Below are 13916 nucleotides of genomic sequence, written 5' to 3' on the forward strand. Positions count from 1 at the left end.
TCCCCTTCAAATATTTATTCCTTTTGGAAAGCCATGATTGAATGTGCTTCCACCACCGTTTCAGGCAGCGCATTCCAGATCATAACTACTCGCGACATAAAGTTTTTCCTCATGTCGCCTTTGGTTCTTTTGCCAATCCCTTAAATCTGTGCCCTCTGGTTCTCGACCCTTCCGCCAATGGGAACAGTTTCTCTTTATTTATTTTATCTAAACCCTTCATGATTTTGAACACTTCTATCAAATCTCCTCTTAACCTTCTCTGTTCAAAGAAGAACAACCCCAGCTTCTCCAGTCTATCCATGTAACCAAAGTCCCTCATCCCTGAAACCATTCTAGTAATTCATTTCTGCACCCTAAGGCCTTCGTGTCCTTTCTAAAGTGCGGTGCCCAAAATTGGGCATAATACTCCAGCTGTGGCCGAACCAGTGTTTTACAAAGGTTCAACATAACTTCCTTGAAATCCATTTTAATGAATAACTTCTGACATAGCACACATTGCCTGCAAGCCTCTAACTGAAATTGTATCAACTGATCTTCTGTAGAAAGTGTTCCTCTGTGACTCACTTTTTGAGTGGTTTCATTCTGCATCATATAGTGTCACACGGAAGTGGGTCTTGTGCAATCCAAAAGGATAATTGAATGCACATGATGCAGCATCGTGCCTGCAGCTTTCAGTGTGTAGATTTATCCCAACTCTAGCTAAAAGGATGGTGTAAAGAAGAGGTGTTTGTATTACCTATTGTGTGTGTGTGAGAGATATAGTTCTTTTTAGAAGCATTGAAGAAAGGTATGAATCCCTGGATAGCTTTGGCTCCGAACCCAGATTGGTGTGATGGGGAAAAGCTATGATGGAACATTTTTGACCCTTGGGATAAGTCTGCAAAGGAGTTACTATGTCCACTGTGAAGTTTATATATGTGGTTGGTCCGATTACCAGCATTGATGAGAAAAGAGCAGTCGTTGTAAGATGAAATACACAGATTCACTTTCCAACTGATAATAAACTCTAAGACCAAACCAAAGTCTGGAAGTATGAGACGCTCAGAGAGATTGTGTTTATGTACTTCCTGGACACCAGCCCATTTTCCAAAAGTCTGCTTCAGCAGCTAGAGCTGTTTAACATTCTTCTCTGAAATCATAGAACAATACAACAACAGCTTGCATTTATATAGTGCCTTTAACGTCCCAAGGCGCTTCGCAGGAGCCTTATCAAACAAAATTTGACATCAAGCTAAAGGAGATACAAGTCAGGGAAAGCTTGGTTTAAGAGGTAGGTTTTAAGGAACACCTTGAAGGGGGAGAGAGAGGTAGAGAAGCTGCGCGGTTTAGGGAGGGAATTCCAGAGCTTAGGGCTAAGGCAGCTGAAGGCACGGCCGCCAATGGTGGAGCGATTAAAATCAGGGATGTGCAAGAGGCAAGAATTGGAGGAGCGCAGAGATCTCGGAGGGTTGTCGGGCTGGAGGAGGTTACAGAGATAGAGAGGGGCGAGGCTACGGAGGGTTTTGAAAACAAGGATGAGAATCTTAAAATCGAGGTGTTTCCGGACCAGGAGCCAATGTCGATCAGCGAGCACAGAGGTGATGGGTAAACAGGACTTGGTGCGAGTTCGGATATGGGCAGCAGAGTTTTGGATGAGCTCAATTTTATGGAGGGTGAAAGGTGGGAGGCCGGCTAAGACAGCAGATGAGTGGATGCAGGGGTGGAGAGGGGGGGGGGGCGACTGGAGGTGGAAGCAGGTGGTCTTGGTGATGGAGCGGATATGTGGTCGGAAGCTCATCTCAGGATCAGATAGGATGCCAAGACTGTGAACAGTCTGGTTCAGCCTCAGACAGTGGCCAGGGAGAGGGATGGAGTCGGTGGCAAGGGAATGGAGTTTGTGGTGGGGACCGAAGACAGTGGCTTCGGTCTTCCCAATATTTAGTTGGAGGAAGTTTTTGCTCATCCAGTACTGGATGTCAGAAAAGCAGTGTGAGAAATCAGAGATAATGGAAGGGTCGAGGGAGTTGGTGAGATAGAGCTGGGTATCGTCAGTGTACACGTGGAACCTAATGTGTTTTCAGATGATGTCGCCGAGGGACAGCATGCAGATGAGAAATACAGCTTAGAAACAGGCCACTTTGTGTGATTATCTTAAATTTGTATCCTCTTGTTACCAACTCATGAACAATTGGAAGTATTCTTTTGTAATTTACCTGATCATAACCCTTGATAATCTTGAAGAACTCTATAAGTTACCCCTTAACCGTCTGAGTTCCAGGTGGGGTGGGGGGGGGGGGGGTGGGGGAAGGTCCCAATTTTTCAAGTCTCTTTAGTGTAACATATCATCCCTGGTAACATCCGAATGAATCTAATGCTTTTATGGTGTGAACTGTACTTGCTACTCCAAATGCAGCCTTAATAAGGTCTTGTATAAGTTCAATATTTTGCCTTGCTTTTGTATTCCATACCTGTTGATACAAAAGCAAGGATGTCAGCCTTGGCTTAGTGGCAGCACTCTTGCCTGAGTCAGAAGATTGTGAGTTCAAGCCCTGCTCCAGAGATTTGAGCACATACCTTCTTTGTTTCCTCCTTTCCTTTTCTCCCTCCTTTTTCTTCCTTTCTCCTTCTTTCTTTCCTTCTGAGCTGGAATTGAATACAGAAATCAAAACCATTGAGTTGATCACATATAATTGTGCAGAAATGTGACCCACCCCCCATTTGCAAAAAATATGAGGTCAACTCACTCCTTTCCTCATCTTACTTCCTCCCTCTGTCCCATCCTCCTTGGTAAAAATCCACTGAGCAATGAGCTGCTTTTTCCAGACCTCCAGGCCTGGGAAATTTAAAGAGCTGCAGTCAAATTTGGCTATGTGCACAAGCTGCAAAGGCAGAACTGGCAGGGGCTTCACTGACCAGATCTCGAGAGCAGTGATTCACATTTGGCCACAGGCTGTGTCTTGGACACCTCCAACCTTTGTGGTATCTTATTCATTGACGAAGGTTGGGAAGTGTGACTATATGCAGTTCCAAAGATCAATTGGCAGACTGTCATGATAGTTTGGAAGTGTATTATGGCTACCTATAGAGAGACCCTTTGCTATTGCAACTCACATCATTATTTCAGATGGATGGTAACTAAGGGTCTGGTTACATAACAAGATCAGGAGGGAAGGGAGAGGTGAAAGACTTCATTGGTGTCGGGGTACAGTCCCTACTGCTGACAGCCGATGCGACCGTGCGTATAATGGCCATCGCAGGCCAAACCAAGTTGCTCTCACTGGAGATATTTATCTCGATCAATTGCCCGGGAGAATCTCTGAACGTGGTGAGAAGACACAGTTTAAACAATGAGTTTTGGCACGAGCCGGGAGGGAGATTCTCTGGCTCCGGCGCTAACTCCAGGCAACCCAGGAAGGTTATTGACAGCTAGAAAATCGCTCAGAGACAGAGAAAACCCACCGGCTCCCAGCAACCTCCTGGCCACATGAATCTGCAGTGCTGACATCAGTCATTGGCTTACTTTCTGATAAAACACTGGCCTGCAGCTGTTTCTGCCCAAAATAAATGGAGCACTAAAGGCATTAGAATTGGCAACTTTGAAATTGACAATGCAAATAGATAATGGTTTTCACTTTTTGGCCGATATAAGTGACTGCCCGTTTTCAATGTGGATGTTTTAAGTGGTGGGGACTGTACCATAGGATACAGGAGGTAAGCTCACTAACCAAACGGCTAGAGGTGAATTTGGCATTTTGGGTATACACGGAATGAGTTCTTTTAAACACCCCCCCCCCCCCCCCCCACAATCTCCCTTTCTTGCCCATCTTCACCCCCAATTCACCCTGTCTCTGTGTGCACCATAGGCCACTTCCCAGAGGATGGATGGGCACCCAACTCTCAAGTACTCTGTTATTGCTTAGATAACCACTAGAAAGTGTGTAAGAGCAACCTGGAATTACTTGTCCTTCAGCTTTCTTTTTACCTGTCCTATGCTCACCCTGACAACACCTGCTGTGTTTAAATTCATGAGTGTAAACTTATATTCTACCACCCTATTGGCCACCATTTTGCCCTGTAATAGAAATGGCTCATGTTTAGGAATGCTTATTTCTAAATCCATGTTTTGATACTCCAAACTAGTGTGTAAGTGTTTTGTGTAGTAACTTGCCAGATAATAAACTTGGTAGTCATGCTCTAATTTATCTTCAATGTCTCAACACTTTTTCTTTGGGAGCAGCGATCATACAGCAAAGAACTGTTTGATGAGGTCATTTCAAAAATGAAAAAAGCAGGAATTAAATCGACAATAGCTATAGAAAAATTTAGACTTCTGGCGGAAAAGGTTGAAGAAATTGTCACGAAGAACGCTCGTGCAGAAATTGACTATGGGGACGCACCAGATGAATTCAGAGGTAAGTGAGTTTGGAAAAATTCTAATGCTGAATTGGAATGGGAAGTTTACAGAACAATTAACTCCAAAACCTTTTGAGTTGTAAAATTCTCACTGTATTTGTGCCAAATCTGGGAAAGTATATGCAATTATTTGGGCTGAGGTAATATACCCGTTTGAGATTTCTCTTCGATATTGAACTACCAGATACAAAAAGTAACTCTGTCATCTCGCAGGCAGGAGAGATTGCTTAAAGCACCTGTCTCTAAGAATTTTATGCCTTAGATGGTAGCTGGTACAAGACTGAGAAACTGGAGATGACTGAACCGATGTAGCAGAATGCATTAACTATTTTCTGAGCAGTGTTGTTGCAAATGAATTCATGTTATACATTAGAGTTTATGAACCAGTTATAATTGCATATTTACAAGTTTAATTAAATTGAACTAATTGTAAATGGTACACCAATGCTTTGTAAAATATGTTAATTATGGCATATTGCAGTACTATGAAATAGCTATGTCTGTTTTATGCTGCAGTATTACAACTTTGTTACCAGTCTCTGTCAGGAACCATTTCTAATAGTTTCAAAGAGTTATTATTACAGTCTACTTGGCTCAGTTGGTAGCAGTCCCATCTCTGGATGAGAAGGTCGTCACCAGGAACTGAGCACAGAACCTAGACTGGCACTCCAGTGGAGTACTGAGGGAGTGCTACTTTGTCAGATCAGATGTTAAACCGAGGTGGCATCTGTCTGTTCGGGAGGTTTTGGTCTTTTTTATGATCACATTCCTTTGTTCTGTGGTTAATTTTTTTAATTAACAAAGCGGTTCTGATGACATCTGATTACTGAGTGGAATTGACATACACAGTTGATGCTGAATCATTCCTGGGTTGATGAGTATATGAGGACTAATGCCAATTCATCCCCTTAACAGTAATCTATGTAAATACAAGTCTTTAATTAGTAATTCCTTCATGCCAGTACTCTAATGTTGTCATTAGCACTTGGTTAAACGAATGGAACAAAAAGACATGAAAACTGGAAAGCCAGTGAAAAGGTAGAAAAACTGGGAAGCTGTATTCTTTGCAATTTTTTGTGAGCCTGCAATTTTGTTGCCAGGATAAGGGAGTTGGATTTAGTACCATAAGTTGTGGGAGCCAACTCACAGGTGGCAGTCTCCCAAAATCCAATCGAAACGCTGCTAGTATAAAAATGGCTTAATTTAAGCCTGCTTTACATTGCAGTGCTGGCGCTAATGACAGCCTGATTTCTGAACTGTAATGTAAGTGAGTTGGCAATACTCCTGTCAGGTGAACAAGAACTAGTGTTTTTCCTAGGCTCTTCCAGAAGTAGCAATACTGCTGTCAGCAGATGTCGGCAGCATGCTGCCCACGGGTAGGCTGAACGCTGAACCCACTGCTTTTTAAAGATTGCTGCCTTGTGAACCTTCCCCGTCATTGCTTTCCTGCTGCTGCCAGTGCTGTGGAATCTGTCTACATTCTTCATAGGGCGGATTCCACAGCACAGGGTGACCCAGCACATTGCTGAGCTGCTTTAAATAGAAATGGTACCAGAGGAGTTCCAAATATCTATTTAGATAAATGAATTTTGATTACAATGTTGAAAAATTAGCCTTTATCGTAATAGTTATTTGAGTTGTTGAAATATAGGGCTTCATTGTTACAGATCCATTGATGGACACTCTGATGAATGATCCTGTGAAGCTGCCCTCTGGGACCATAATGGACCGCTCTATTATTTTAAGACATTTATTGAATTCTCCAACAGACCCATTTAACCGCCAACACTTGACAGAGAATATGCTGGAGCCAGGTAAAGAATGTTACTTTAAACCTATATAAACTTTTATCTTAGTGCACAAATTATTAGCTTCCTCCAATGGCCTACTGGTTAAATGCACTACCTAATGTGCTAAGCTCCACAGACCAGGAAGGTTTTAGGTTCAGCCTGTGGTATGATATCAGTACTGGTGTCAATAGGACAAGTAAAATTGGCTACATGCTACAAAGGGGAAAAATCAGCTCGAGTTCTCTCTTTGATCACCAACCAATAAGTCTTTTTGGAAAATGTGAGCATTTAGACATCAGGTACGGACAGGATTGGACTCCATTGCGATGCTCAGCATGATAGAATACCCTGCCACGCTCATTATGAAGACTGGCCATTTGGGACAAGCACCAGAGTGCTGCTGGCACCTGTGGAATTGTACCCCAGCACAAGTCACTGCCTTTAGGGGAGGGTACAAGAAAATTGAAGTGAGGGAGATATTGAAGACTGCACAGCATTTTTGTTCTCTTAAAACATTGCAGCAAAGTGGCAGGGCAAGAGTTTACACTGTGAGCCACCGTACCAATTTGCCTGATCTTGGCCTTTAGTTTTGTGCAAGCACTGAGCAGAATCCAGGTGCTTTCAGACAGGGATGAAAGGAAAATGAACAGTGTCTCTTTCTAGTAAAACTCCCAATCAAAAGACAGCCTAACCACCTCCCCGTGACATTCAATGACATCACCATCACTGAATCCCCCACCATTAACATCCTGGGGGTCATCATTGATCAGAAACTCAACTGGACCAGTCACATAGAGCAGGTCAGAGGCTGGGATTCTGTGCCTCGTGGCTCATCTTCTGACTCCCCAAAGTGTCTCCACCACATACAAGGTACAAGTCAGGAAAATGATGAAATACTTTCCGCTTGCCTGGATGAGTGCAGCAACACCACTCAAGAAGTTCAACACTATCCATGACAAAGCAGTCCACTTGATCAGCACTCCATGCACTAGTTTAAACAACCACTCCCTCCACTACTGGTGCATTGTGGCTGCAGTGTGTACTATCTACGGGATGCACTGCAGCAAGTCGCCAGGGCTTCTTTGGCAGCACGGCGCCCAAACTCGCAACCTCCACCACCTAGAAGGACAAGGGCAGCAGGTGCATAGGAACACCATCAGCTCCAAGTTCTCCTCCAAGTCACACCATCCTGATTTGGACATGTATCACTGTTCCTTCATCATCGCTGGGTCAAAATACTGGAACTCCCTACCTAAAAAAGCATTGTAGGAGTACCTTCACCACACGGACTCCAGCAGTTCCAGAAGATGGCCCACCGCCATCTATTCGAGAGCATCTAGGGATGGGTAATAAATGCTGGCCTTGCCAGCAATGCCCATATCCCGAGAATTAAAAAAAGATCTGGTACCAGTTGGTTCAGAGTAACTTTGGCAGAGGCTGTGTTTTCTTGTTTTATATATTCATTTATATCTTGGAATAGTTTTTTTTTACAAAAGGAGACTCTGATCTAAAGGTGTAAACAAAAGACCAGGATTCTGATGCTTAAAATTCCTAGGATAAGATAGATTGAGAAACAAATGCATGACATCATTGTGTTAGATATTTGTGATTGCCTTTTTTTCCTCCTTGAAAATGCAAGGTGTTAGATGTTATGAAGGAAGGAGGTTGGTTGAAGTAGTTCCATTCTCTTCTCTGGATTGTTCCATTTTATATATTACAGTGCCCGAACTGAAGGAAAAGATCTATGCCTGGATGAAAGAGAAGCAACATGCAAATCGTTCTTTACAGTGAAGTGTTACTTAAGATGGATACAGTGAGAAAAGTTTGTAGTTCTGAACGTAGACCACCAGATTATTAAGACCCAAAAGCAAATCTGCTCAACGGTGAGGCTTTGTAGGCTACGTTTGCTGCACTGATATTAAAAAGGGTGAACTGAACACATTAGAAAAATTTAATGTCTCTGTAAATAAATTTAATTTAAAGAACAAAAACAATTAGAAGGAGAAAAGTTCAGAGGTGTTGGGTACAATTTAGAATACCTTTTCAGTACAGCTACACGTGACCAATCCAAGTTTAAGGATGGTGCACTCAAGGCCTTGCAGCAATTTTGAAACAAAAAAGGGTCTGAGCAACAATGTTTTTTAAATGACTGTATTAACAGAAGATAGTCTGTATTTTAGGTTGAAGTTATTACTGTATCTTGCGACCAGTCGCTGCTAAAGGGACTGTTTTGTTTGCTGCACTAAATGTTCCTCAAAACCAAAGTGATGCACAGGCCCTTTCCCTAAAAGCTGATGTTTTAATTATGAGGCATAATCTGTTGGCTCACAGGATTAAAGGTGAGACTATTGAATTCTATTTGTTTATCATTAATTTATATATTTTTTTCTATCTTACCCTCTGCCTTGCTCCTGCCCCCCTTCCCCAGTATTTACACCTATGCATAGACTTTCATGCAAACTGTAACCAGGAAAGGAGGTTATGAATTTCCTCCATTTCTGCCAACCATGTTTTATGGCCATCGTATTTTCCACAGTATGAACTGCATTATTGGAATATTTTGATTGCAATAAGGTTTTTTTTTTAAAAGAGACATTTCCTCTTAGAAACAACCTCAGTCCAGCAGCTGTGGGGTTGCCTTCCTCTCCCAGAGGACTTTTTATTGTTGCCACAGCACTAGAGGGCACTCTTGTTTTCCAAGAGTTCCTTCAGCCTTATACCGAAATGTTTTAAGTAGTGAATAGTTGATGCCACTTGAGTGAGTACCTGACAGTGAATAGAAACAAAAAATCCAAACCCTTTTTCTGTCTACTTTGTTGTATTCACTTCTGTTACATTAATTAGAGCTTTTAATTCTTGTTAGTTGACTACATTTTCTGAATACATTTTTATCACATTTACAGTCTGTATAATTTGCTGCAAAGCTAGTTATTTCAACAGTCCTGAATTGCAGCAAGTTAAAGTAACGTGAAATTACTTTGCATTTTGGAAAATTTTCTTTTCAAGTTAAATAAAATATGCAAGAACTTGCTAAACACATCCCAAATTTCAGTGATTTCCAGATAAATGAGTCACTCATATTTCCACAAAAGTGCATTGACTTGAGAAGGATTGATTCTGCTGCCATTGTGCTTCTAGTTTAAAAATCACCTCGTATCAGTGCGATATCTTGATGTTTTTGTAAACTGCTATATTGTGACATCTGCAATTCTGCTGCATGAATCCAGTTACAATAGCAAAACAGGACTGGTCACCATTTCCCTTCAGTGCAGCAACAACTGTGTAACAGGAAAAGGAAATCCAGTTATCAGATTTGAGTATTTGGATTTTAAATTATCTGGTCCAATACTGAAACTGCGTATCCCATGTTGCCAGGTTGTACAGTGACCAGTGTTGTGTTGGTATAAACCAATTGCAAGATTATGAGAATGATAGCTGCTGCATGAAGCATCAAAAATCTTGAAATTGTAATTGTCTAGTTTAATTTTTACAGTAAAATCCATAAATATTGTACAAAATCATTACAAAAACAGCAATAAGTAGAAACAGTACAAAATAGTGTCAAAGGAAATTGGAAGTTTTATGATAGCTTTATGCAGATTATAAAGACCTAGCTCTTATGACCTACAATTCTACGCACAATTAAACCTGTATTCCTGCAAATTTTCCCTTCAAGCGCTCCCTTTCGATTCAGATGCACGCATGTGGTTGCTTCAAATTCACCTGTCGGGTGTTTTGAACTTGATTGTTAAAATATTTTACAATGCTCCTAGTTTCCAAATTGATGATTTTTACATTTATTTTTTCAAATTATATTGATCCTTAACTATATAGCTGTGTGTTTTTATGCAATTTACTCAAATAACAAAGGATGTGGTAGCAAAAGGGATAATTGAGGAAGTGTTCAAAATAGCTGGATGTAAAATATGAGTCTTCATTTCAAGTCTCCAACAAGCATTTTCCCAACATTATTCAACAGTCCACCGAATCCTGTGCAAGCTATTTTAGGATCCAGAGCCCATTTCTACGACATCACCTGTTACAGTCTGCCTGCCCTAACTCTCGAGTAAATAACTATATAGTTGTATTGAATACTGGACATTGACAGCTCACCGGTATACAATTAACATCAGTTGACAGCTCGCTATATACTTTATTAAAAGATATACTAAATAGTCTGTACGTTGAAAGTCCACCAAATATCCGGACTTAATAAAAAGAAAAAAAACTGGAAATCTGCAATAAAAGCAGAAAATGCTGGAAATACACAGTAGGCCCAAGAACATCTGTAAAGGGAAAAGACAGGCCAGCATTTGAAGTGTATACAGCAGGGTATACACCCTGAGACTTTAACCTGTCTTTTCTTTTTACAGATGCTGACTGACCTGCTGTGTATTTCCAAATGTTTGTTTTTATTTCAGATACCTGGACTTAGTTTGACTATATCGCTGCAATATATACAAGTCTTGCTTCGTAAAGAACTGAGTCATTCAACAGCCCAAAACTTAGAACATAAAAGGTACATTTTAACTAGCTATCAAACTTTACCCCGCCCGTCTTCCCCCCCCCCCCCCCCCCTAACTAGAATATTTAAAAAAATGCCTTTGCACAATTGTGTAAATTTTCTACGGCAATAGTGTTATACACGTGGACTAGATTATTAAATAAAGGAATTCAGACTAATTCTTTTAATAAGTGCATCTCTTGCATTTTTTTCACTTTTTCATTCATTTCTATCCTTTCAGAATCCCTTGTGTTTAATCTTTTGAGCCAACATTCATTGCCATGGTCAGATATTGTTGGTTTTTTTTTTTCTCTTTACACAGAAAAAGCATTTAAGGCACCTCTGTGTGCAAGTTGTACAGCCACATCTTCAATAAAACTGCCACTGGTATAATGCAGATTATGAGCTCATCGCTGCATTATGTGAGGCAAAATCTACCCCTTTCCAGTTCAGACATGTAACATGCACATCAATCTGTTGATAATTTGACCTAAACTTTGAAGTTCATTTTTTGTTACTTTTTAAAAAAAAATATATATATAATGCGACCTATTGAGAAAATGGATGTTAACCCTTTCTAACCCAGAACTTTTCTCAAGAAAAAGCTACCGCAGTTCAAATTGGGAGCCACCGGTAGTGTCCAACTTTACTGTATTAGTGTTTTGATCAAATGTAAAGGCTCACGATTCCTGACTAATACTACATTTGGTGACCTCTTTTGAAATTTAGACAGTTAATTATTTAAACTCATAATAATACTTTCTTGCATAAAAGGACCATTTAGACCTTTCTGGGCTAGAAAGGGTTAAAATTTGTTAAATTTGAGATTGTCAAATCTGTTGCGTAAGGTAATTTGAAAGTCTTTAGCCAATTATAAAGATACCATGATAGTGTGATAGTGCTGATGTATCCTTTTTACCCTGGTATTGTTGAACTGGAAATTCTAGCACTGAGGCAAGAAAAGGAGGAAATTAAAAGCTACATTGTCCAACTAAAATTTGCATTTTTGGTAATGTTATACTGCCCCTTGCTCCAGGTACTTGAATTTCTGATTTTTATTTCGAAAAGCTGGAAGCTTTTTTTTGTGTTTTGTTTTTCTATAAATGCTGTTATAATCAGAGAACTGTTTTTAATGATAAACCTGCTCAGAATGGTGATTCCTATGGACTGTTCTGATTGCTCCCAATCTTTGAATTCCAATAAATGGTGGTACACATCCCAAATACAAAATGGTATCATTGTCTTCTACTGTTAAGTGGGTTTGAGGTTCTCCATATTGTTTTTAAAGCTGAATGTACACATACTTGGTGACTTTTGGTCTGAACTGAATTCCCATCAAAGTGTTCCATGCTGTGCAACTCATTGCTTGTCTATATTTTCACTGTTCTGCTGACTGTGGAAGCACCAAATACACATGGAATTATCTTCACTCTCAAGTTATGGGCACCTGTTAAGTCACATACATGTCTCATTCAAGAATTCTGCTCAGTTTATTATGGGATACATTGGGTGTTTATCTTGCTCTGTTAAATTGCCTCCATTTCACAGGCTTGATCAAATTTGAGTTCCAGCCAGCACAGGTATGTACCTTTTAATTTGAGCTGGATTCAAATTAGCCTATTCTACAACTTTTTGTGCACTGTGTATTTAACATCTAATTAGGATATGGTCTGAATTTTACTCGTGTGAATGGCTAAAGTTACGCAGGAAGGATGTCCATGACAATTAACTGTGAAATCAGGTTATTAATTCATACTGCTCTATTTAAAGGCAAAATTTGCATGGAATTGCAGAGGAAGGAATGGGTGAGCAATTAGATCAGGAGAATGTGTTAGCACCACATTGTGGCGCACAAGCACAGATTTAGGGAGAGGTGTGGATTTAATGTTCCTCCTGTCCAGCTATCTGCATGAACCATATAAAACATATTTCACAGTATTCACACTTCAATGTCTTCATATACTCTGTGCATAGGTATTTAATAGGTCATTTTATTTTATTTAGGTGTCAGCCTTGGCTCAATAATAACGCACTCACCTCCGAGTCAGAAGGTTATGGGTTCAAGCCCCATTGCAGACACTTGAGTACATTATTTAGGCTGACATTTCAGTGCAGTACCGAGGGAGTGCTGCACTGTCGAAGGTACCATCGTTTGAGTAAGACGTTAAACTGAGGCCCCATCTTCCATCTTGGTTGAGTGTAAAAGCTCCCATGGCACTATTCAAAGAAGAGCATGGGAGTTTTCCTGGTGTCATGGCCAATATTTAAACCTCAACCAACATCACTCAAACAACTTCGACAGCACCTCCAAAACCCATGACCTCTACCACCTAGAAGGACAAGGGCAGCAGGCACATGGGAACAACACCACCTGCACGTTCCCCTCCAAGTCACATACCATCCCGACTTGGAAATATATCGCCGTTCCTTCATTGTCGCTGGGTCAAAATCCTGGAACTCCCTTCCTAACAGCACTGTGGGAGAACCGTCACCACACGGACTGCAACGGTTCAAGAAGGCGGCTCACCACCACCTTCTCAAGGGCAATTAGGGATGGGTAATAAATGCTGGCCTTGCCAGCGATGCCCACATCCCATGAACGAATAAAAAAACCCAGATTATTCGTTCATTTATCTCATTGCTGTTTGTGGAACCTTGCTGTGTGCAAATTGGATGTCTCTACATTACATCAGTGACTACACTCAAAAATACCTCCTTGGCTGTGAAATACTTTTGGACATCCTGAGGTCATGAAAGGTACAACAGAAATGAAAGTTTTTTTTTCTTTACTGACAAAATAGTCAAATTGATATTTGTAGATACTAGTAAGTTCCCATCTATTCTCTTCACAGAACATATAGTGAAAGCAGTGTTCTGCAGTGGGCATTGGATGAACACTTTGCATCACACTGAATTTAATTCCAAATAATAAAGTGCAATAAAAGTATTGGCACAGTACAATCAACAGTCATTTGTTTACTCCATGATGATTTATAATGGAAAAATTCTAAATGTTATGTTATCGCAAAAGCAACAATTTCAGGCAGGAGTGGTCCATCTAACTTACCCATTCAACTTCACATAAGATGGCCTTCTGCATTTGTAAATCTGGTAACGCTGAATCCAACTGGAACATGTCTCGTCCTGCTGTAGCTTTTTGTTGCTGGTTTCACATGTTTATCTACCTTTTGCTGAAAAGTTTGCCTGAATTTCCTATTTATTTAGCCTCC

The 13916-nt window shown here is 40.6% G+C and overlaps 1 protein-coding gene across 2 annotated transcripts in view; it reads left to right on the forward strand.

Annotated features, from left to right (window-relative positions):
• The window catches only part of ube4b (ubiquitination factor E4B, UFD2 homolog (S. cerevisiae)), a 77804-nt gene extending 65888 nt beyond the window's left edge, over window positions 1-11916 (forward strand). For both annotated transcript variants that reach the window (XM_067970368.1, XM_067970369.1), the window contains 3 exons: window positions 4217-4391; window positions 6060-6206; window positions 7903-11916. In XM_067970368.1, the coding sequence (XP_067826469.1) occupies window positions 4217-4391; window positions 6060-6206; window positions 7903-7973 (393 nt within the window). In that variant the 3' untranslated portion in view covers window positions 7974-11916. The remainder of the gene's footprint in view (window positions 1-4216; window positions 4392-6059; window positions 6207-7902) is intronic.
• The last annotated feature ends 2000 nt before the right edge of the window (window positions 11917-13916 follow it).

Source organism: Heptranchias perlo, chromosome 32, assembly GCF_035084215.1.
Source record: "Heptranchias perlo isolate sHepPer1 chromosome 32, sHepPer1.hap1, whole genome shotgun sequence".
NCBI lineage: Eukaryota > Metazoa > Chordata > Chondrichthyes > Hexanchiformes > Hexanchidae > Heptranchias > Heptranchias perlo.